The sequence below is a fragment of the Gadus morhua genome, chromosome 12 (genome assembly GCF_902167405.1).
Source record: "Gadus morhua chromosome 12, gadMor3.0, whole genome shotgun sequence".
NCBI lineage: Eukaryota > Metazoa > Chordata > Actinopteri > Gadiformes > Gadidae > Gadus > Gadus morhua.
The window spans coordinates 10,966,551-10,990,233 of record NC_044059.1 but is presented as its reverse complement, the minus strand read 5'-3'; the positions used below and the strand labels follow the sequence as shown (position 1 = coordinate 10,990,233).

General features: G+C 47.5%; 3 protein-coding genes across 6 annotated transcripts; 2 read left to right on the top strand and 1 right to left on the bottom strand.

Moving 5' to 3' along the window:
* Positions 1 to 218: 218 nt before the first annotated feature.
* Positions 219 to 4,756, top strand: LOC115555511 (mediator of RNA polymerase II transcription subunit 26). Of its 2 annotated transcripts, none has more exons than XM_030372406.1 (3): positions 219 to 600; positions 1,527 to 1,601; positions 1,738 to 4,756. In XM_030372406.1, exons 1-3 carry the CDS (start codon positions 529 to 531, stop codon positions 3,496 to 3,498), a joined length of 1,908 nt encoding a protein of 635 aa, XP_030228266.1. In that variant the 5' UTR covers positions 219 to 528; the 3' UTR covers positions 3,499 to 4,756. The 2 variants fall into 2 exon arrangements, with proteins under 2 accessions (XP_030228266.1, XP_030228265.1); XM_030372405.1 differs by having other exon boundaries at positions 1,524 to 1,601.
* A 393-nt stretch (positions 4,757 to 5,149) lies between these two features.
* slc35e1 (solute carrier family 35 member E1) lies at positions 5,150 to 16,797 on the top strand. The gene is made up of 6 exons (XM_030372410.1): positions 5,150 to 5,477; positions 6,255 to 6,325; positions 8,372 to 8,509; positions 9,719 to 9,844; positions 11,894 to 12,139; positions 13,312 to 16,797. Exons 1-6 carry the CDS (start codon positions 5,150 to 5,152, stop codon positions 13,531 to 13,533), a joined length of 1,131 nt encoding a protein of 376 aa, XP_030228270.1. The 3' UTR covers positions 13,534 to 16,797.
* Positions 16,430 to 23,266, bottom strand: LOC115555512 (prostaglandin E2 receptor EP4 subtype-like). 3 transcript variants are annotated; one of them, XM_030372408.1, is made up of 3 exons: positions 22,287 to 23,266; positions 17,998 to 18,886; positions 16,430 to 17,513 (listed from the first exon to the last, which is right to left on the bottom strand). In XM_030372408.1, exons 2-3 carry the CDS (start codon positions 18,847 to 18,849, stop codon positions 17,139 to 17,141), a joined length of 1,227 nt encoding a protein of 408 aa, XP_030228268.1. In that variant the 5' UTR covers positions 18,850 to 18,886; positions 22,287 to 23,266; the 3' UTR covers positions 16,430 to 17,138. The 3 variants fall into 3 exon arrangements, with proteins under 3 accessions (XP_030228268.1, XP_030228269.1, XP_030228267.1); XM_030372409.1 differs by lacking the exon at positions 22,287 to 23,266 and adding an exon at positions 19,701 to 20,054; XM_030372407.1 differs by lacking the exon at positions 22,287 to 23,266 and having other exon boundaries at positions 17,998 to 19,190.
* Positions 23,267 to 23,683: the final 417 nt, after the last annotated feature.

Below are 23,683 nucleotides of genomic sequence, written 5' to 3'. Positions count from 1 at the left end.
TATATCGCCACATGTATGTTTTCTCTCTTCTCTTCTCTGCTTTCATATGATATGCCTTCCTTCATGACTTCGGGATTCATATGATATGCTTCAACCCCCCATAGTATAACCATACATGTTTTATTATAGGAGCGCTTCAAACCTGAATAGATCCGTGCGTAAGGACGGCTCGCCTGTGCGTGAGTGCGCACCACCGGATGCGCACTCACGCACAGGCGAGCCGTCTCTACGCACGTTTTCCCGGCATGCTTTGTCCGACTGCCGTAGAAAAGCCTGCGGAGGAGGCCGGACCGAAGGCTACCAGTCCATGGGTAGCCGAGCTCTAAGAGACCGCACTCATTCCTTAACCGCGGAATCACAGATAATAAGCGCCGTTGACGTCCACAACGGGGTAATAAGCACCATAAAACATGGTGCTTATTACCATCGTGTGCAGCTTCGGTTAGGCGAGTGAGTGTCGGCTCGTCTGGCTCCGTAGCCGGAGTGTGTTTCGGGGGGAGAGGCTGGCGTCTAGACCCGCTGCCCGGCATGACAGCAGCCACGGCGACCCTGCAGACCATGAGAGACCGGCTGGTCCAGGCCATCGATGGCCAGAGCAATGTAAGTACCGGGGGTTGAGTGGACCGGGGATCCACCGGGGTGTTTTCCCCGTGTCACATGGGAACGTTGGAAGGAATAGCATCCATAAGTAAGGAAAGTAGTGTCATGCAGCCTGCCTCACGACCCGGCTAACTAGCTGCAGCTAATCAGCGCGTTGAGTGATTGGGTGTATTTGTGGGTCATAAATTGCTAATAGTCCTAGATGTTTGTGTTGAGAGTGCTTTAGGAAGGATCGGGTTCGGTCAGTGGGTGATCGTTTGGACGGGACTTGGTGAAGGACAGCTGTCAACTTGGGCAAGACTCTGGATTGTCTTGTTCACTTTTTCTCTCGGAGACTTTAGCATGCACTGCCAATCCCTGCAGTTTGCTGGTTATGCACTCTTGTGCTCCTCCAATGACCGGCAGTGTTACTCAATGTTGTGTTGTATCAAAGGCGTTTATGTAGGAATTGGTCAAAGCCGCTTTTGCAACATATAATAACTTATTGTGAAAGGTCGACCTTCCCCGTTGCAAACAGAACCCCCATTTTTGAGGAGGAGGTTCTGACAACAAATCAAACAACAATGCACAGGGGTCACCCTTACTGTTGCGGAGTTATTTGATACAGACAGGCTCTTCTAATTTAAATATAAATGATGTAAGCATAAATACATATCAGCTATTGGGTTGGGAGTTGTTGATTTCCCTTTGGCCGACATTTGCATGCGTTCTCGATTTGTCATAACGTTTATGAAACCAGGGTTCTACAGCTGCACAGGTGAAAGTCCATGCAAATGCTTTTTATCCCCTTGAGTAAAGTGGGACCCCCCCCCTTTTTTTATGGGGTTTTCTTAAATAAAATGTTTACTATTAAAATGTAATGTGGTTGTGTTTTAAAAAAGCAGATGTTACAGTTGTATGCATAATGTAATTTGTATTTTCAGCAGATACGCAACATGGTTGCCGTTATGGAAGTAATTTCCTATTTGGAGAGAAATCCCATCACGAAAGAGGCACTGGAGGTAGGTTACTGTAATAAAACACAAAAGTGTTACATTAAAAGGCTTGAATGCCAACTAGGACATAGCTGTAAATGAGTTAATGTCACATCCGCTTCCTGTTTATTGATTATCAATTCGATTGTTGACGTCTCTCAAGGAAACCCGTCTCGGCAAGCTGATCAACGACGTCCGCAGGAAGACCAAGAACGAAGACCTGGCCAAGCGGGCCAAGAAGCTGGTCCTCGCCTGGCAGAAGCTGATCGAGCCCGGGCAGCAGAGCGACGGGGGGCTGTCCGCAGGCCTCGCCCCCACCTCAGGGTCTTCCAACGGCGCCGGCCCCAAGGCGGACGTCTCCCCTCCGCCGCCGGCCCCCGCCCCGCCGTCGGGGCGCCCGGCCCCCGAGCTGAAGAACCGCAACGACTTCAACAACTCCCTGAGGGCGGACAAGCCGAGCAACCGGAAGCGGCGTGCCGAGCAGCACAAGGATGGAACGCCGCTGCCGCCGGCCAAGGTGGCCAAGATGGCCTCCAACAAACCCCAGAACGCACAGCCGCCGCCGCCATCGAACGGCACCGCCGCGGGCGCCGACGTGTCCACAGACGGTTCGGACTCTCGCGAACGTCCACCCCCGACGGCCAAGGAGGCGGCCTCTCACCCGGACGCTGACGGGCTCGGTAAGACCCCCGTCAGGGAACCCCCCCGGCCCCGGCCGGCGCACCACCCCGCCTCGCTGGGCTGCTCCCGGACCCCGCCCAGCGCGTCCAGCCTGCTGAAGGCCTCGCTGCTGCAGCAGCACGCCCGGCTGGAGCAGGCCTCCTCCGGGGGCCAGTGTCAGCCCCGTAGCCCCCGCTCGTCCTCCCACAGCCCCCGCACCCCGAGGCAGGACAGCGGGGGGGGCGGTGTTAAACAGACTGCCGTGAAAACAACAACAGTAGTAGCAACCGCCGGCGGCGTGGGGGTCCCCCTGTACGTGGAGACCCCTGGTCCGGGACCCTCGCTGCCGCCGCCCCCTCCACAGCCTTTAAACGCGCAGGGCCCCCTCGCCAACGACGTCCGGGCGACAGGGGAGGCCCTGGGCGCTCAGGGCGTCTGGGTCTCGCACACGCCGGGGTCTCAGCCCGTCCTGGGCTCCTCCCCCGCCCTGAGGGCCCCCGGCGGTCTGGAGGTCGGCGGTTCGGGCGTCGGCGGGCCGGGCAGGAAGAAGCGGAAGAAGTACCGGTCCAAGGACTACGTGGTGAACCTGGACGGACAGTCGGCACCCGGTGACGGCGCGAAGCCGGTCCGGTTAAAAGACCGGAGGCTGACCTTCGACCCCGTCACGGGCCAGATCAGATCCTGCCTCAGCAAGGAGCCGGGCCAGGAGGCGGAGAGGGGGGGGGAGGAGGAGGAGGACGAGAAGGACGGGAGGAAGAAGAGGCGAAAGAACCGGGGCGGCACCGGATCAGAGGCCATCTGTCCCGAGGCGCCGCCCCCGCCCCAACCCCCGCCCCCGCCCGTGCAACCCAGCCCCTTCCAGCAGACCAACTGGAAGGAGCTGTCGAGCAACGACATCATCCAGTCCTACCTCAGCCAGCAGAGCAGCGTGCTCACCACACTGGGGGCCCCTCGCGCCCCCGGGGCCCACTTCTTCATGAACGAGTACTTGAAGCAGGAGCGGCAGGGGGAGGGCGGGGGCCCCGCCCGAGAGGCGAGGCGGGCGCACGTGGTGGCGGCGGAGGAGCCCGTCACGGAGCGGCCCGGCGAGTGCCGCGACGTGACCGCGCACGACCTCCGCCGGTTACACGGCGAGCACTGGCCCGGGGTGAACGGTTGCTATGACACCAAGAAGCAATGGTACGACTGGACCGAGTGCATGGCTCTAGACCCGCACGGAGACGAGAGCCGGCTGAACATACTGCCCTACGTCTGTTTGGACTAGGGGTGTAGGTGGGTCGACTCCCGGCTCTAAGCGGTGTCCTCAACGCCTCTCCAATACAGGGGCGTGGTTTGGATGTCTCGAATTTCACAACCCTTCCCTGCTCCTTTGCACATGGAGGGAAGCGGCCGACAGGTGGTTGGGGTTTGGCTTAATCTGCACCATCGCTCGTAGGTTTTAGAAGTCTTTGCGTAAGGCTGACGACTAAAGCAAGGCTATGCAGAATCCCCCGGGTCCAGAGCTGGTGGTTAACATGACTGTAGAGATCCGGCTCACAAGACCCGTAATAGACTAATATAACTCCCCTTCCCAAGGTTGGTCATCGTTGGCATGGCTTAGGAGGGCTAGGTTGTTCTACGTTTAGTGGGAACACATTCAGACGATGAGATGATTAAGAAAATTTTATGGAATTGTTGGGCACCGTTTTCACGTTTGGAAACGTTCATAACTGACAGATATTTTTCCACTTTTAAATCATTGCACACTACCTCCTCCCGATTCAACGTTGTCCTGAGATACCTGGTCAAGTTACTTAAAAGCATTTTTAAACTGCAAGTGCTGCGTCATTATTTTGGTTTTCTGTTGATCCTGAAATGTGAATGCAGATCCCAACAATTCTACAAAAGAATAACAAAGTGGTCTTCTCCAGCCTGTGTGAATGCAGATTGATGGATGTGATACCAAACTGATTCAATCTCAGCTGGAAGGGTCTGTGCTGCTTCAACCAAAAATGTGGCCATCGCGTATGAATTCAATATTTTCTACTTGTTCGCTACCTAGTACCTATACAAAGCTCTTGATGCTTGGCTGAAACATTTGTTCTTTGATTATGGACTTTGATTAGCTTATGCGATGGCAACATTCCAGACTGTTCTTATTAAGCCAACACCAACCTATCCTACACAGGGAAATTATCAACCAATTACACATTTTTATAATGTGAATCCTTATTTTCCTCTTGATGGCTGTTTTGGTTGTAAAATATGAATTCAAAATGGACGCCAGGGGATTATACAATAATGCATTTTGTACTGTGAGGAAAGTGGAAATATAATAATATGCTGGAAAATGTACTTGACACCATTCCTTTAAATATCGTTTGCCTTATGGAAACCTGGGATTTCCCTAAAACAGAGCCTTAGTGAATGTACAGAAACAGCCTTTTGGGTTCCATCGAACACAAGAGAACATATTTGCTACTAAGTCCTTTTCAGTGGACGCGTTGATATGTGTTAATAAAAAAAAATGCTGAAATTGTGAATTTCTTGTCCCTTAAAATTCATAACTTATTGCTCATGAAATTATTACACATGATGCAACCATGCACACCTAATTCTTAAAAGAGTAATCATTGAGGATATTGTCGTATTCAGGCCCTTCAAATCATAAACATACCATTTCCTGTCAGCATAAACCTATCTACCCATATCCATAGATCACGAAATCGTCCATAGGTTTTAATTGTATTTATGGGGGGTACAGGTATTAATTTAGCAGAACCACATCCAACCATGTGTCCGCCTCACTAGAAAATCATGGCACCCTCAGCCGGGTCACTTCCGTGCTGTGGGCCGACAAGCGGAAGTGACGTGCACCGCGCTCCACGTCTCACTTTCGCAATCTTCCGACAGGCAGAGAGAAGCCGAAGTGGAAGATGGCTGCGGTGGAGCGTCCCCCGGCGAAAGAGGGGGCTCGGATAGTGTTCCTGTGCGTGTGCTGGTACACCGTGAGCTCGGGGGGCAACGTGGTGAACAAGATCATCCTCAATGGCTTCCCTTATCCCGTCACGGTGTCGCTCTTCCACATCTTCTCAATCGTCCTCTTCCTTCCACCGCTGTTGCGGGCATGGGGAGTCCCGAAGATCGAGCTGCCCAGCAGATATTTCCGCTGGTACATCATTCCCCTGGCTTTCGGGAAATACTTTGCCTCTGTTTCGGCCCACTTCAGCATATGGAAAGTGCCAGTTTCCTACGCACACACCGGTGAGTGGCGTCCGGGTTCCTCTGGTTCCGTAGAGTGTGTGAGCCGACCGTGGTGGATATAGGCTAACCCGCTAATGCTAGTCTAGGCACTGGAGTTTACATCACGGGTTTGCATAGATTATCTATCCTAACCATTTAACATCAGCCATTTGGATGTATGCATTTGTATAGTTTGCTTAACTTCATTATTTTTTAGCACAGTTTACATTTCGGTCGGATTCAATTAGTCTAATTGGAGAGTTCGTGACTCCATTAGAGCAGCCACAGTGAGCGCGCTGTTATGAGCTCAGCGGGTTGCATGAGGGGGAGGTTCTCTGCCTGCCTTTTAAACTTTCCGCAGTGTTGCATGGGGTCCAGTTAATTATCATGAATGAGCAAAGCGAACCGCTGCAGCCACGTAACTTTGTCAATTTGCATTGAGCATGTGTGTTTTTGTTGTTGTTGACGTTGCCTTTTAGGATAATTGCAATGATAAAGATTAGCAGTTCTCCACCATAACCAAGAAAACGTATACAATCAAGCTAGATTAATCCAGTATGTAATGACTTACTGCATGCGATGATATGAGAGTGGCATGTTTGCCAAGGGTGTGTGTGGCGCTATGACGTTGTAAACACGGATCAGACACACGTCAATCCAATATATATGTAGCGCATTGCAAATACAGGTAAAGCCTGTCAGTAATTCACTAAATGCCAACTACTAGGTGTCATAACCCTGCCCCCTTTTAGCTTGTTTTAAATTAATCCTAACTGTTTATTCCTTTTGTTTCTGCAGTAAAAGCCACAATGCCAATTTGGGTCGTGCTGCTGTCAAGAATTATCATGAAGGAGAAGCAAACGACGAAGGTGAGTGTTCATGAGTCAACACCACCTCCACCACAACCACTCTCCTCTTGTGCTCCTCAATGGGATTCTATTGAGAGCTTTTTTTGTGGCTTAGGGGCATAATGTGAGCCCGCTGCTCCATCTCATGTTACTACTGTAAGAAATGGCCTCTTGTGCTTAGAGGGGCCCAGGGGGGCTCCTGTACACACACACACACACACACACACACACACACACACACACACACACACACACACACACACACACACACTGAGGCACCCTTGCCTCTTGAGATATTTCTTGGTTTTCAGGAGTTGTGAATGAATGTCCATTTGCCAGCTTGGTCAAAGGGCATCCGGTGAGAAAAAGGACAGCTGCCACCTAACAATCGGCAAATACACATTAGGCTATTGTAAGGTGGCACGTGTCCTTGTCTTTTTCCTAGGGAGGTTGATGTTAAATACAGTTGTACCTTCACTGGTTGGACGATATTATAGAATCACACCTGTTCTGTATCTTTATAAAGCATGGAAAGTCAATGTCTTTGCTGGCTGTGCGTGTAACACGTGGCATGCATACATACATACATACATACATACATACAGGCAGCTGGTGATAGACAGGTGGGTGGATGCAGAAGTGTGCCACTGGTTTTGATCTAGAGGAATGCACCTGAAGGTATATTCAGTCACTTGCACCTCTTCCTAGGTCCAGTGAAGGCTGTTCAATCATTAACCAAAGGCCTCGGCTTCTAGACGGTTTTATCTTTCTGAGTACTACTGAGTAATGGCTGCGGTATTTAAAGTAATCTTTCTTCAAATACATCCCAATGGGCTTTTGTTCTCTGTGTACAGGATGGTGAGATGGGACAGAAAAGAGTAGTTAAAGGAATGTCAGAGTTTGTCTCGTTCCAATGCTATACATCCTCTTACCTTGAGTAGCATCAAGATCAAACCCAATTATCAAGAAACTCATTGTTAAACTTGTTTATAGTCAGTCATGTTTTGGGAACTATTCTTATTTTTCGTAGGGCTGCATGCTTTTGAATATGTCTTTGCTGTCGGGTTTAAGTTCCAACCATTCTGACTGAAAGCTTGGCTTAAGCTATCCTGTTTAATACTACTTTTATTGTCTCCTTTTCCACCATGTAACATAGCCCAGATACCAGAACCTGAGCTATTACTACTGATTGTGAAAGCCAGCCTTGGCAGTTAGCATTCAAAACATACGAAATCGACCTGAAAGCGAAAGAAATTTTCAGGGTATTACAGTGAAGAATATACTGGCTCTTGCCCTTCTCATTCGTGTTCTTGGCTGAAAAAGCACTTCCATCAGGTATCGGTTTCTTTCTGGGTCCCTAGAGTATCTGTTTCTTAAACTAGTGCTAGTTCACTTACACACTCGGCATTCCCATTGAAATGCCAAAGAGTGAAAATGTCAACACTTGTTTTCTAGTGACTAGCGGTTGGATGCTATCGGTTCCATTGTTGTTTCAACAGCACAGAGCTGCCCTGCGCGTGTGGTTTTGGATTACTAACACTACAATAGGCACAGGCATTGTTCTTTAACTTGCTATTCTTTGACTTCCTGGACTGTTCATGTACATTATATTGTCTCTGGTGCTTTTTAATGTAAGCCAAAACTTTTTCTTTATTTCGCAAACTAGGTACACTGGCCCAACAGGATGTGATGCACCCATGAACATATACCTGTTTGGTTACTTCAGCTGGTTAACTGGAATCCTTCCTGAGCATACCGGGATCACAGCTTTCTGCAGCTGGCTTGTCTGCTAACAAACTCAAAAATACTTTATTGATCCCAAAGGAAAATGAGGCATCCAGTAGCTAATCGGTAAACAGACTATCAATTAAAATAGAAAAATTAAAGTAACAAAAATAGAACTGAAAAAGACTCAACTCCGGCAGTGCCAACGTCAACAGCTTTGCTACAAGTGTCAGACGATGCAAAAGCTGATTAGAATACAGCTGATCCCCTTCGGCAACATGATGTACCATGTGCTAAACCCTCTGCTTCCTCTTTCCTCCCTCCTCCTCCTCCTCCTTCCAGGTGTACGTCTCCCTCATCCCCATCATCGGAGGGGTGCTGCTGGCCACCGCCACGGAGATGTCCTTCGACAGTCTGGGGCTTATCAGCGCCCTGGCGGCCACTCTCTGCTTCTCCCTGCAGAACATCTTCTCCAAAAAGGTGGGTCACGCGCACGTCTCCATTCCTGCACTCGCACCCGGACGGGAGAATGGTTGAGAATCAGCTCACCGGGAATAGGAGTGGTCCGGTAAAGCACCGATATACCGAAGACCTGAAACTCGAAAGGTTTAAAGTGCGTTGGGTCGGCTTAGCTCAGGAGGTAGAGCGGGTTGACTTGTAACCAGAAGGTTGCTAGTACGATCCCCGGCTCCTCCTAGTGTCGAGTTGTCCCTGAGCGAGACGCCTCACCCTAACAGCTCCCGCCGAACTCGCTGTCGCCTTGCCTGGCTGACACCGTATGAACCGTTGTAAGTCCCGTCTGCTTAAAGCACTAAATGTAAATGTCAAATGTGGCAGGTTTGCCAACGACTTGTACACATTGGGGTTCGATTGGCATGCTGTGTGCGGGGCACTCAGGCAAACTAGTTGTGGGCCCAGTCCCAAATATGTCGCTGACTGCAATTTGTCAACAGCATCAAGTGAATGATTGCGTCTCGTCAGCCCACCAATCAGTGACCGCATTGTAGTGCGAATTGTTGTGTTTGACGCATTAACACTCTGATTCAAGTACAACGGGGCCTTGACGCTTTAGTAATGCAGCAAGACAAAAGAGCTCGTTATTCATTTCCAACCTGATATGATCACCGGCGGTTCCTCCTTCTCTTTACACACGTCAGTGTCTCTGTACAATAGAGACACCAAGAATCGAATGATCCCTTGTGAAGCACTTTATTGCCGTTCTGCATGGAATGTGCTGCATAAACAAGGTTGATTGGGATTTCCTTGTTGATTTGGACATCTTTGCTGTTGCAATCACTCTCCTCGAGATAATCGGAGACGGGCAATCAAATAGCTAGAATGCAAATGTATGAAGTGTTCATATAAGTGATTTGTAACGTCAATAAATAAAATGTGCCTTTTATAAATGTGAATAAGGTATGCAAATACACGTTCTCTACATAGCTATAACGTGTAATATCGATGAAGGGAAGGGCTGAAGTAGTTCAGGAGGAAGAGCGCGGGCTGACTTGTAACGGGAAGGTTGCTAGTTCGCACCCCGCCTCCTCCTAGCCGCGTCGCATCGAGGTGTCCCTGAGCGAGACGCCTCGACCCTACTGCTCCCGACGAGCTGGCTGTCGCGGCGACCGGCCGTCTGGAAAAAAACTCCCCTGACTGTCTGAATGTTGACGTTGGCGTCCGGTGGGTCAGGTGCTGCGGGACACGCGGATCCACCACCTGCGGCTGCTCAACATCCTGGGCTTCAACGCCGTGTTCTTCATGGTGCCCACGTGGGTGCTGGTGGACCTCTCCTCCTTCCTGGTGGACCCCGATCCGGTGAGTGGCCTCTCTTCCTCGCGTCGTCGTCGCCGCCGGTCGTTATAGCGACGACAGGGGGGGTCCGTCTTGTCGACGCTATGGTATTAGCGGCAGGCCATGGTATTAGCGGCAGCCTCCATGTTAATGGAAGAGTTTACAGAAGAGGGTTTGCAAGTGGTCGACCTCATTGAAAGCCTACTGCAGACAACCAGTACGGAAAATTCAAGAATAGAGGGCTACGTCACCGAAGTTGTACCCACTTACTGCGATATAACGTTCAAATCGCATTTTAGGATGCAAAAGAAACGTTTTATCTATTGCTTTCTGTGTAGGAAAGGAGTAAATGATTTCAATATAGTTTAGTTTAATGCCATGGCAACGAATGTCACGTAGCCGAAGAGAGCATCTGTTTGTGGAGAACTACCTCTTCAGACAGTTTGCCTATGTTCGTAAACGTTTGCTTGCTTATGTTCATTTAACGGAAAATGTTTAAAATCGTTCGCGAACGTTCGCCTACGTTTGCGATTCTGAACGCACCTCTGGTGATGGCATTTGCCCGTTCTGAATTCCCAGACAGGTGTAGGGGTTGATTAAATAGTGTAGGGAGCTGGGTTTGAACGGTTTGAACAACTTTTTTTCATTTCGCAGCGGTGACAGTAACACCTGGATGGTGCTGTCACGTTAAAATTGTACCGGGGGCGAAAAATCTGTGCAAGTTCGATGTGTTTCCATTTGCATAGACGATCGCTGTTGAACAATGTCTGCACACAGCTTTCGACTTGTCCACTCGTCTTTCCCCATTGTGATAATTAACCTGGAATCCAAAGTTCTCCCCCACTTGGGATTTAAATGACAGGGGGGCATCTTCAAGCTCCGGTTTTCTGTTGTCGCTCGCCATGCAGTTCGCTCTCAGTTCGCTAGTAGACATCAATCCACACACAGTCGCGATCGCGCTCTGCTACTGCTATTACCCGGAGTTCGCGCACGTGCGAGCCGAGCCTAATAAGGCTAAACGGTCCGGGGGGAACTCTGACTTCAAGTTTTAAGTTCCGCACCGCAAAACAAGCCTTTACATTCGCCATATTAACGCTATGTACACCACATTTACGTACCGCGGTACACCTCTGTAACCGCACCGAAGTGCCTGTACCGTGACGGTTCGGTTCAAATACGTGTACCGTTACACCCCTAGTAGCAACGACGGGGGCCTGTCTCTGGATGCTGACCCCTGAAGAGTCCTCGTGTCATCTCTGGTTGTTATAGCGACGACGGGGGTCTGTCTGTGGACACTGATCCGTTGAGGGGACTAGCGTCCTGGAGCTTGCTTTATCCAATGAAGTCTAAAATAGTAACCAACAACACACATATTTAGTTCAGTTTGTCCTTTATTGTATACAACAATGTACACATATTGAGGTCAGTTTGTCCTGTATTTTATACAACAATGTACACATTTAGGTCAGTTTGCCCTGTATTTTATACAACAATGTACACATATCGAGGTCAGTTTATCTTATGTGTGTTACGCCCATACCGGAGTTCCTCCGGCCAAGTAGTTTCTTCTACCTGCTCTCTCAGCGTTGAGTGCATCGGAATACACTTGAAAACGTATCCAGTTTCATAGCATTGTAGCGGGGATCCTGCTTAGTGTGGACAGGACAGAGTACTTTGTAAATTGTTCAATTGTGTCAAAATATTGACCAAACGATGGCTCAGCAGAGAGTTCTACAGCCAGACTGCTTTCATCGCACTACGCACCCTGGAACTCTGACCGGCGGTCGCGTCTTTAGTTCTCTGCGTCAGATCCCTGTGTTTTAAGATTGGTCTGTCCAAAGTGTTTAAAGATGCATGTCATCGATGAGTAAACGGGAGGGCTAGGCATCGTGCTAAAGTATGCCTGCAGGGTTGACTTCGGGCATTGCGGTTCGAACCCAGAACTTCCCTAAACATGCAATCACACATCTAGTTCAAGGCGATAAATAGCAGAGCCCTGAGTTGACAGCAGTCCCAACCATGACCTCATGCTCCTCCCTCCTCTCTGTGACCCCGCCCATCCCGTCCAATCAGACGGACACAACGGGCTGGACCCGCACCTTCCTCCTGCTGCTGGTCAGCGGGTTCTGCAACTTTGCCCAGAACGTGATCGCCTTCAGCGTGCTGAACCTGGTCAGCCCGCTGAGCTACGCCGTGGCCAACGCCACCAAGCGCATCATGGTCATCAGCATCTCGCTGTTCATGCTGCGCAACCCCGTCAGCTCCACCAACATCCTGGGCATGATGACGGCCATCGTGGGCGTCTTCCTCTACAACAAGGTGAGCCTCCAGGCCACTGGGTGGCACTGCTGCGCACAGGTGACCCACGAGCAACACACACACACACACACACACACACAGGGGCTGGGTGGGCTGTCTTCTGTTAAAAGGGTGGTGTAGGGAATGTATATAGTGCGTCGACATGCTGTGTTTTTATACCTATTGTGTTCATGCATGTATATGTTTTGTTTTTGTATACTTTTTTTATATTGTGTACTTGTTCATAATGTATCTGTATACTTGTGCATACTGTATTTGTGTACTTGGATATTGAATATTGATATTGAATATTGAATATTGATATACTGATGCATGCTTTATTTATAGTCATACATGCTATATGTATATGTTCACAGACTGTATTTGTGCAAATGAACATGCTGTATCCACATCATCTTATCTTAAGAATTTGATTCTCTGGCTATATATATGTTTGTATATTTCCACATTTAACTTTCCGCATATTTCTTCGGCTGTGTTGTGGCTGACCTCAATCTAGGTCAAAAACAGCGACTGCTAAATGAATATTGTATTTTACCCCAGGGATGAATTTAGGGATTAAAATATACAATTTCCCCTTTTGCTAATAATCTAGCTATTAGATTACTAGAACTCTTCAGTGCTTCAGGCACTTTCATTTGGTTGGCAGTAGATGATTCCCATCTGTGTTTTTGTATACATAGCTTGCTCATGGGTCGATCTCACGGATGGCCTTTTTATTTATCTTTCTCTCAAGCAGCAGGTTGTTGAGTATTTAGTTAACTTTCAGAAGGATCCAAGTTCCTTGCTGTTGAATGAAACACTTAAGCAATGATCACATGATTGGCTCTTGGCTGGGTGTAGCAGACAACTCAGATTTTCCACCTTGCTTCTGTGCTCAAAAAGTTAAAACAATTAAAACTTTCGGTTAACACTAACCCTTTCGGAACATCGTCCAATCAGAATTGACAAAGCTTTGTTTTGACGTTCTAAAACCAACAAGTTTCAAATCGTACAAACATGGAATTATTGGTTTCCGGCACTATATACTGTGTGTCATTTTCCGTATTTTTACAAACTTGCGTCCAGTGTTTTTCTAAAGGCTCACGATGTGTTGCCTAAGGGATGGTCCACTTGTCATAACCACACTTTGTCCCGGGTCTCTCGTCTCACTGCCTCTCCTCCTCCAACAGGCAAAGTACGACGCCAACCACGAGAAGAAGTTGTTGCCCAGCAGCAAGCAGGACCTGGTGACCTTTGACTCCCCGGCGCCGCTGGAGAGGTTACAGGCCAACGGGGTCTCCCTGCCCTTCACGCACGGGTTGGAGCCACAGCACAACCGCAACAACGTGTTGACGGACCACTTCCAGTACAGCCGGCAGGCCTACACGACGAACCACCAGTACGTGGTCTAGAACGCTGGGGCCTCTCCATGGACTTGACTGTATGTAGCTAACCCCTCCCCCCCCCATGCCCCCCAGACACCCCCACACACCCCACCTTAGTGTAGCGACGGCCAGGCTTGGACAGCCCTCCCTGAGTGTGCGAGTTGAGCTAAGGGACGGTTCTTATCACGCAGGGGCTGATGGGAGATGTAGTTGTAAGATCAGAAAGGCCAGTAGCCACATCTGCCCAACAAGCCCACTTCCGCAGTCACTTTTGTTAGCGGTTCACCGGCATATCGTTTTTATTTTTATTTATTGGTTTAGTTTTGGTACTCAGTGATGTTATGGTTTTTTAATAGTAGACTTTTTTTTTTGAGTCTACTATTGCTGTGTGTGTGTGTGTGTATGTGCATGCACATGTTGGGAGTGTACACGTTGCATCTGAATAATTATTTTCATATTCAATTAAGCCACAGGTTGAGTTAATTTGTGAACATCTCTAGGGAATCATGCTCCATGTGTTATCTTTGTTCTATAAATGTCCCGTTCGCGGGCACCTTAGGATAATTCAATGTTGGGGTTCAAATGTATCCTGCTCATTAGAACCCAAATTCAATGATAATCTCGTCACATGGATTTGTTGTTTGTGCGAAATACAATATTAGCATGATAAAACCAAATATTTAAATTCAGAAATAAATGGTTACGTCTTTTTATATATATTTTTTTAGTAACTGCTACCGCCATTGAAAACACTTTCGTCTGATTAATATTCTGGCTAAGAATTCAAGGGGTTGCGCAATGTGAGCTATATTGCAGGCCCCGCCCCTTTCCAAGCAAGCAGGTGACGCCCCTTTCCCAGCAAGCGAACAAAGCTGAACAGCTGACCAATCCTCTGTTCTCTTTGGCCCTCACACTACTCCTCCAAAAGAGGCTGATGCTCTCATTGGATAAAATCCTGCCCATATTGGGAACAAAATCTATTGTAACTGACCAGGCGTACGGGGTGTCGCAAAGATACTTGTCTTCAGCTGCCAAATATCGATTTGGAAAGAACATTTACAGATGTTCACGTAGGATCATTGGTTTGGGGAAATTGACCCCTGGTCTAAAAATCATTACGCACCTTTTCTGCATAACTTGACACTGAGACTATTTCTCAAGGCTAGAGTGGTCCATGACCTGTCCTGTTAGGATGACTTTGTGGCCATCGACCAGAGAAGAGTGGATACCAAAATGAAGCGATTAAAATTTCTCAAACCATATGTAAGAGGCCAGCTGTGGGCCTTCCAGATATAATTTTTTTATGTATTGTTTCTTCGTCATATTTTCTACCTGATGTGAGCTGTATTAGATGGGCCAATGTTAAACTCAACTTGTCAAACCAGTCGGCATGTGTATCCTTAAGCACCTACATGTTAGTAGGCTGGAAACGTTCAGAATGTAAACGACTCGAGCAGTGTTATGTCCCCTACAACTGACCAACCGTGTGACATCAGCAATGACTACGGATTCCTCCAGGTAAACTACGAGCTAGTTGAAATGTTACACATGGCGACTTTAATTAGAATTGAATAATTATTTTTTTTTTCAATGTTTTAATTCTGGGGTTCAGATTATGGTTGAGTAAATCATCTGTACGTGCGTAACACAAATTCTTTCAACCACCAGATTTGCACTTTGTTAATCAAAGCAAGATGAGTTTAGCAATCAACACTGTATTTTTTGTTTATTTTTTTAAGGAAGACAGGCTTGCTAGCTATCCTCTGAACAAAACATTTTAATAACTTGATGTCAAGGCACGGGAAATGTATTATTACTTTTACAAATGAGGAAATGAAGGATTCTATATTCCTTGTTATCAACAGAGCAATGGTTAGGTGGTTTGTGATGATTAGCCTTCTTAGAGCCTAGCGATCACTTGGCTTTGCTGATGGGGTGTCTTAATCTTTATTTACTTGGAGGATACTTAATGATATACATGGCACAACTCTTTTTTTTTTTGCTTTTTTTTTTCTGTTATAGTAGAGAGATCACAATAATAAAAAAAAGAATGGGAGAGATGAAGATTCATTTGAAATCTGTTGCGGATTACTTTAGTTTCTTTTGTCTTTTGTTTCTTTGTTAACATGAATGTCACCCTGAATCTCTGGTATTGAATTGTTCAGTAGGTCATTTTTGTATTTGTTGTCTATCTCTTGAGGGTTCAAACCGAACACACTGCACCCCCCCTCCCCCCCTCCCCTCCCACCATCGATGATAGCAATAGTATAACACTTTTATTTTAACTATTTTGTTAACACGTCTCGCCAGACTGTTTTTCCTGGAGTGGATTCGCTTGCCTTTTTTAACGTCTACATATCTTGATGAATCATGTGACCCCAGCAAGGATAAATGAGTTAAAAAAAAATCGTTGATAAGAAAATGTCTTTGATATGTACATTTTAAAAAGGGTTGATTTCAGACGAATGTCATTGAGGGAGGTGGTCCAGCCATTGGACGGTTCACTTGGAAACGGTTCCTGTTGTGACATCCCACCACAGCAAAAGAGGCTGACTCATAACGAGAGGACAGAGGCCTTATGGATGTCAATGGAAGATGCGGGGGGGGGGGGGGGGGGGGGTGGTCATGCCTCACCCCTCCCCTATGTATACAGGCATGTAAAGGCCAAAATGTCCCAGTCCCTTCGGGGGCGGAGGTTTGCTGTAAATCTGTAAACTTGCAGTGTAAATATATACTAGTATGGTGACGGGCTACTCTGTAAAAGTTGTACAAAATTCTGTTATTTTGTTTGAAAAGACAGAATTTTTACCGAAGCGATGTTTATAGATTTTTATTTATGGTGTTGAGGTACAGGATTATTGTAAAGACGTGCCACAACTAGGGTCAGAAATTAATTTATGATCAATGTATAAAGATTTCTCCCTTTTTCTTTTTTTTTTTTCAAAAAGGCCCTAGACAAATTGAAATGCAGGGACTGGAAATCAGCCCAGTGGAGGAAGCCAGTGTTGATCGATTTGTCATGTTAACTATCTTTTGTCCGTTGTACGAATGGAAACTGGTGACACTGGAAATTGCTACTGGGAAGATGTTCGAAATTTTAAATGTATTCTAGCAGGCGTTTTATGACGACATTGTGTATGCTGATTTAATTAAGTTAGCTCGGCTTATGTACAGGTTTTTATAAGGGGTTGGGGACAAAAGTTAATTTCTGACCTTGGCCACATTGTCACCTTAAGTTAAGTAAAATGCTATTTTTAAATGTTAGAAAGGAATAAATGCATTGTGGAATAATTGGTTGTTGAATTCGTTCTTGTGCTCCTGGTGTCTGAGTGAATGACCTTGTCTGGTGCTTGTCTGATTAATTCACTAAACGGTAGAGACCAACAGAACTACGGAGATCACTGGCATATATTGCCATGTAAATATATTAATTGCAACCTAAAGTGATTCTGTTTATTACACAATGTACAGTGTAAATATAATAAAATAATCCAGGTAATACGGTAAAAAAAAAAAATTATACACAGGCTGCATGTAGACTTACAATCAATCCTCTGTCTGGTGTGTCTTGACAAACCCTTAAAGTCTGTGGTCTTGTCGAGAGAGATAAAAACATGTTCTTGACTCGGAACTCAACCCTTCAAAGTTTTAACGTTTTCCAACGTGTCTCCAAGGGCCTGCTGCTGAGCCTCCGGGTCGTAAGGTATGTACGCCGGCAGCTGCGTGATGACGTTCGAGTTGCTCAGGAGCTGCGTCAGGACGTGGCTACTGCCGACCGTGGGTTCGGGGCCCGGGTTAAACAGCGTCTGTGACGACGGAGGAGAGCTTTGCTTGTTCTGCGATATCCTGACTCTCCTCGACGACCTCAATATCCTCTTGAAAAGAGACCTTCTGAGCAGGATGTATATCCACGGGTCCAGGATGGGGTTCACCGAGGCTATTCGGATGGCCGTGAGGTCAGCCTGGTGATAGTCCTGGTGCATGATCTGGTTGGCGAACACCCGCGCCTGGAACAGACGAGGTACAACGGTCATGTTCACGTTTGATCGCACATGTTTACTGGCATAATTTATGTCTTACAAAATTAATTAACAAAAAAATAAAATACCATTCACACAGTCTATAATACACAATATTGTGACATTGCACCATTGATGTCTTAAATCTATAAAAAAATCGATAGATTTATACTGTCTATAATACAGAATATTGTGAAGCAATGCATCATATGAAAATATAAACGTTCTGTTGATGACTTTTATCAAAGTACTTCTAGTAGTTTTATTTATTTTCAGCCTATTCTAAAGCTGTCCTTCACAGCTATTTCCACACATGAATAGAATTAGAATGAAACGCACATTCGTCTCCGTTAACCAAATTAACGTGTGACGGAGCATCATCATTAATTTTAAATAATAAAGTTATAAATTATTAAATATAACTTAAATAGTGTTATCAAAGTTCAAAACAAAAAAAAAAGGAGGTAATTACCACCAACGGCGCGGAGCACGCGAGCACCACCACCGAGGTAAGCACGAGCACGACGATCATCTGCGTCTCGGCGGCGGACGAGAGCGCCACCCAGCGCTCGCGCACGCTGGCCCTGGTCGAGGGCCGCTGAACCGTCTTCTTGCGCATGAGCAGCAGCGTCCCGCACACCGCCACGTTGAACACCACCGTCGCCAATATCAGCGACAGGCTCGCCGTGCCGTACAGGAAGGCGTACGTGGCCGGAAGTGGGTCCTGCTTCCGCCACTCGATGAAACACCAGGTGAGCGACGTCTGGAGCTCGCTCCTCGCCATCCCCATCATGGGCAGGCAGCAGAAAAGCACGTTGCTGACGTAAATCGAGAACAAAAACTTCTGCGCGAAGCGTCGACCCACGCGCCACCGGCGGTACGTGTAGGGGCAGCATATCGCCATGTACCGCTCGGCCGACATGGCGCAGATGATGCTCAGTCCCGCCACGCCGAAGAACAGCAGCAGGAAGGACTGGAAGGCGCACAGGTGGCCGTTCTCCAGGATGTGCTCGTCCAGGTAGTTGGCGATGGTCAGCGGGCTGGCCAGGCAGGTGCCCAGCAGGTCCGTGACGGCCAGGCCGCAGACCAGCGTGTAGAATGCCGACGATTTTCGATCCTGCCGCGATATCGACAGCACGACTATCGCGATTATGTTCCCGAGCGCTCCGCCGGCAAACATGAGAACCGGCAGTGCGATGGCCTTCCTCTCGTCCGCCCGCGATGGGAGGAGCTGGGTTCGGTTGACTTGGATAAATCCGTTGGTAAAGTTTGTATTTTCGCTCAGAAATACTCCCATCACGTCCATGCTCCGTGGTTCTCTCATCGGTTGTTTTCAGGAGGCTCCACTCGTACTAAATTGCCTGCAGAAATAAAAAATACAGAATGCCGATAAATACCGCAGAGTTTTCTCTGCTAAAGCGCAACACGATCTTCTGCATCGTGCCGGTGCTACGATGTTTTAGAGACTGCTGCGGCTGTCTTGGCAGAGAGAAGATGAGCTGTTCCAGAGAGAGAGAGAGAGAGAGAGATATGCGCCCTCCTCTTGTCTCTTGAGCGAGTGTTTGCGTCACTCAGATGTTGAGTTATCTGTCTGAATACAGACGGCAGCAAGGGCTTTTAATAAAACAGTACACACACACACAAACTCTCTAACACACACACACACACACGCACAAACTCACACATACACATGCACAAACCCTCTCTCAAACACACACACACAAACTCTCTCTCTCCCTCTCTCTCACACACACGCACAAACTCACACACACACACGCACAATCTCTCTCTCTCTCCCTCGCTCGTACTCACTCACACACACAAAGTCTCTCACACACGCACATTCTCTCTCTCACACACGCACATTCTCTCTCACACACACAAACATTTATACAGTACATTGGCAGGCAACTTATATGAATCCACAGAGCAGGCTACTGTGCCCGGCTGTCACCCATAGAGCTCTCCACTAGATGGCGCACTGAATGGACCGACTGCGAGAGGAAGTTTGAACTTTTTTTTTAACCAGGAAAACAATGTTCCTTGCTGATTAGAAACCAGCAAGGGACAGAAACCTAGAATATAAAATATATTATTTTCCATGTTTCACAACAGTTGAGAAATAGCTGCCGTCCTTTATACTTTGGATCGGAGTTAAAATGATCTGGAACCTACCTGTTTGTCTTAAAGTTAGGTATACCCAATGATTGTGCTTGTGTGTGCTAGGGTTTGCTCTTGTGTACTGCGCCGTTGTGTTGATGTGAGTTCAACCTGATAAAGACCATTGCCCTCCACTAGTGATCCATTAGTCGGTTGTTGTGGACGCACAATTACAGTCATGGCAACACAACCTGACCCACCTCCTCCTCTCGGCTGGTGCTTTCCAGGCCCCGTTGGCCGCACACTTAATGAGACACAAACACACCGCCAGCGGCCGCTGCTAAACACAGATGACTGTAAATGGTTGCGAGATGGGACACACTGTTCACACACACACACACACACACACACACATACACAAACACACACAAACACACACACACAGGACGTCATAGCACTCAGCCTCGTTGGGACCCCAGCACTCTGCTCCCCGCCCCCCCCCCCCTACACCGGCATACACCCAACAAACCCCTGTGGTCATGAGTCATGTGGCCATGGACGAGCCACGCAGGTCCCTGGGCTCCTTAAAAGACGATGGCGACACCTCTGCTGAGGTATGCCCATGTCCCCTCTCTCCGTTCCCCCCCCTCCCCTCACCCTGCTCCTCTCCTCCTCCTCCACCCTCCACCCCCCGAGACCTCTCCTCCACCTCCTCCACCTCACTTTCCTGGTTCAGAATGTGTAGCTAGCATAAGCATGAAAAGGCCACTTAAGCATAAATGCCGGCCCCGTTTCTGTCGGTGGACTATAAATACTGCGTGTTTTAGTGTTTTCTGATGCGATCTTTAAAAAAAGAGACATTTTCTCATCCTTTAAGGCCAGGTTTTCTGCAGACCTTGTGTCTAGCCAGGTTTCCCGATAAAAGATGTTTCATGAAATCCGATTCCTCCTGGATTTGGGATAAGTTTTAGTGGATCATTTATAAGCAAATACACAACAAAAAAAAACAGTTGGAGACAGGAAGGAGAGGGAGAGGGTAGATGGAGGAGTAGAAGAGGCAGGACCAGAGAGCTTCCAGTGATCCCGTCCCCCATCCTTCCTCCTGCTCCCACCGCTTCTCATTTACATTGCCGGGAGAAAACTTGTTATCTGGAACCTACAGGAAGTAAGCCATCCCATTTCCAGGAACTGAGCTGGGAGGATTCTGCTGCTTGCGTCGTGTCTCAAGGTCAACGGTTCAGTGGTTGACTAAGTGGCCTCTAGCCATACAGACTTGGCAGAAGTGGAATATAATATTCATAAGAATGTTTTCATCAGTGTGTGTGATCCCCTGAAGAAAGTAATCGTTCCTCCGGAATGAGCCCTTTACATCCACATATAGGGAGGGGGTCCCTTTCAATGTTTCTGCAGTAGCCCAGAGCAGGCCTTGCTAGAGAGGGCGCCTTTTAAGTGAACAATCATAACCTCTTTGTTACTGGTAAGCCCTGACCTATAAATAAGCACAATTTCTACATTCCTAAAGTGCCATTATCTGGCACTGTCTTCCTGGAATGACCAACCCGCCTTGCTTCGTAGTCAAGTCATCACAGATCCAGTCTCACTATGCAAGTAGGGCTGCACTGCTCTCAAAAACCCAGAGGGATGAGGAAGAAAGCTCTACAACGATCCCAGAAACTGGAGCCCTCCTAGGGACGGCCAAGATCTGTCCTGACTGGAAGTCAGTCACAGGAGACTTAATGGAGGGAGAATGTGTAGATCGAGGCGAAGTTTGAGGGCATGTTCCCACACACGATCCCTCTGGAGTTCTTGAAGCCCCGCTCCAGCTGCTGAGCATATAGCTATACGTTTCCCAGAGTTTAGTCTGTTCCATTAATCACGGTGTCGAGGTGTTGTGACACACCACTGCTTTAGTCATCGCCCCCCCTAGTGTGAACGATGGTGGCAGAGACACTGGTGTATTTACATTCCCTTGCTTACTTGTCAGATTTATTTTCGCCACCCTGGGATTTGACCTTCAATTCTTCCTAAAGTAGGGCGTTTGACAGTATCCCCTGAGAAACATAAATATGAACATAAATATCAACAGGACCCACCAGCTGATTTGTGTGAAAACAGCAAGGCAGTCTCTCTGTACAGATCATGCTGTGTACCCTCCTCTGTATACATCTCCACAGACTTCAATAAACATGGCGACCCAGTTTGTTTCTCGGCGTTCATTAAGGAGGACGTGGTATTTACATTGGAGGCCGTTAGCAGAGAGGTTTACACTGAGGCATATAGCTGTTCCTGCTCAAAGGCACTCCCCACCCGTCGACACTCGCCGCGGCCGGGAATTAAACCTGTGACCCGCTCCCACTTACAGCACTCCCATCGGCTTGGAGCCTGAGCGGGAAATGAAGGTTCCCGAAAAGTCTGAGATTTGACCTCTTCCGTGCTGACACTGACGGTAAAGTGGTCTAGCAGGCAGAGCTGTTCCTTTGGAACTTGGAGGGTTGTTGGTTCCATCCCTCGACCTTATCCTGGTCAGAGGAAATGCCCTTGAGCAAGGGACCTACACCCATAGCTGTGTCCAATAAGCTGATAGTCGTTGTTAGTTATTAGACATTGAAGAAAAGGAAGTGCCCAGGATGCTGAAAGTACAAGCAAGGGTAGAAGTGTCACCTGTATTCTGTGCTCGCTCCCATTCCAGAGTGATCTAAAGCAGGCTGCAGTTCACTCACAGCCGAACGGGTCAGTCAAGCAAAGCCGTTTCAGATTCTTACTGAAGAATGCTTGGCCTCTTGTTTTACAGCTTGCAGCTTTCTGAAGAACCGCTCATCCAAACGACTTTGCATCCCGACCCTCACACCTTGGGTCCTCAATGCACCCGGCCACGAAACAGTGCCTGTTTCGTGGCCGGTACGTTGCCTGATCTCAATGGGCTGATAGTTTCAGCCTTCTCCGGAAACCACTCATCCAACCCACCTCACGTTGACGCTGCCCCTCCATCTGGGGCGGAGAAAACAGAATTACATACTGAGACTCCTGTTATTATAGTTAGATGAGCGAGTGCCATATTAGTCACTAATCTGATCTCATGGGTTTTATCATGATTTTTCGTTTGAATTTAGCTATGCTCTATGATGCAACCAATTTAGGAAATATACTTAGTCATTATCTCATGTCATTTCATGGAAAGGGTCATGATAACGGAAGTCCCTGTGCAGGGTTGGTCAGACCTTAGGATGACCTTTCAGGCCACCCAGCTGTCATATAAGCTGCCACAGCACATAATACTCCAAACAGGCACTTCTTGATTGCCTGACTTTCATTATAGATGTGTTGATAATAAATGAGGAAGTTAAATCGTACTTCCTACTACAAAACAAACATTTGGGCTTAGGCCGATAAAACTTATATATATTTTTTTTTTAAAAATACCTTCAAACAATGAAAGATAAAGGATGGGAACATCCTTTTTTCAGGGAACATCTTTTTTCTGTTGTAGGTACTGTATATAAATGCTTTGTGCCGTGTGTTTTATGTAAACCAGAAAAAACCCACATGGCCGTCGAGATAAAAGCCGGCCGGCTCCTGGTTCTCTTCAAGGCGGATGTGGGAAGCACTTGACCCTTTGGGGTCCGGAGTGAATCTGGCGCTCTTCCCTGGATCGACATGTTGAGGGTCTGCCAATCCACAGGAATTCAGCGCCCAACTCTCTGCGCCACAATTACCTCTGGCCTCAAAGGAGGTCTGTGAAGTCAGTGAAATATCTAAGGACAGTGGAGATTCCGGATAAAGTCTGTGTATTGCTGTAGAACTGAATTGCTGTAGAACTATGAACTATGGGTCCCAATGGTCAAGCAGCCATATAGTCACAGGAAGCTTTCGGAATAATCGTTTTGACATGTTTATTGACGACCAGGGTGACCCTTCCGTGACACTTTCTTAGAAAAACAAATTCTAACTATTCTAAATAGTTTTGGTGTACTTCTCCAAAAAGAAACATCCTGGTCTTTAGAAAGCTATGTTCAGTTCAGGGTATTATTGAATATCCATCTCCTCAGGTCACTTCATTA

Coding starts and splice junctions, on each gene's coding strand:
- LOC115555511 (XM_030372405.1), top strand. CDS start 529: ATGACAGCAGCCACGGCGACCCTGCAGACCATGAGAGACCGGCTGGTC. Junction 601..1,523: donor CCATCGATGGCCAGAGCAAT/GTAAGTACCGGG, acceptor TTGTATTTTCAG/CAGATACGCAACATGGTTGC. Junction 1,602..1,737: donor TCACGAAAGAGGCACTGGAG/GTAGGTTACTGT, acceptor ACGTCTCTCAAG/GAAACCCGTCTCGGCAAGCT.
- slc35e1 (XM_030372410.1), top strand. CDS start 5,150: ATGGCTGCGGTGGAGCGTCCCCCGGCGAAAGAGGGGGCTCGGATAGTG. Junction 8,510..9,718: donor AGAACATCTTCTCCAAAAAG/GTGGGTCACGCG, acceptor CCGGTGGGTCAG/GTGCTGCGGGACACGCGGAT. Junction 9,845..11,893: donor TCCTGGTGGACCCCGATCCG/GTGAGTGGCCTC, acceptor CCGTCCAATCAG/ACGGACACAACGGGCTGGAC.
- LOC115555512 (XM_030372408.1), bottom strand. CDS start 18,849: ATGAGAGAACCACGGAGCATGGACGTGATGGGAGTATTTCTGAGCGAA. Junction 17,514..17,997: donor CGTGCTCCGCGCCGTTGGTG/GTAATTACCTCC, acceptor CGTCTGTTCCAG/GCGCGGGTGTTCGCCAACCA.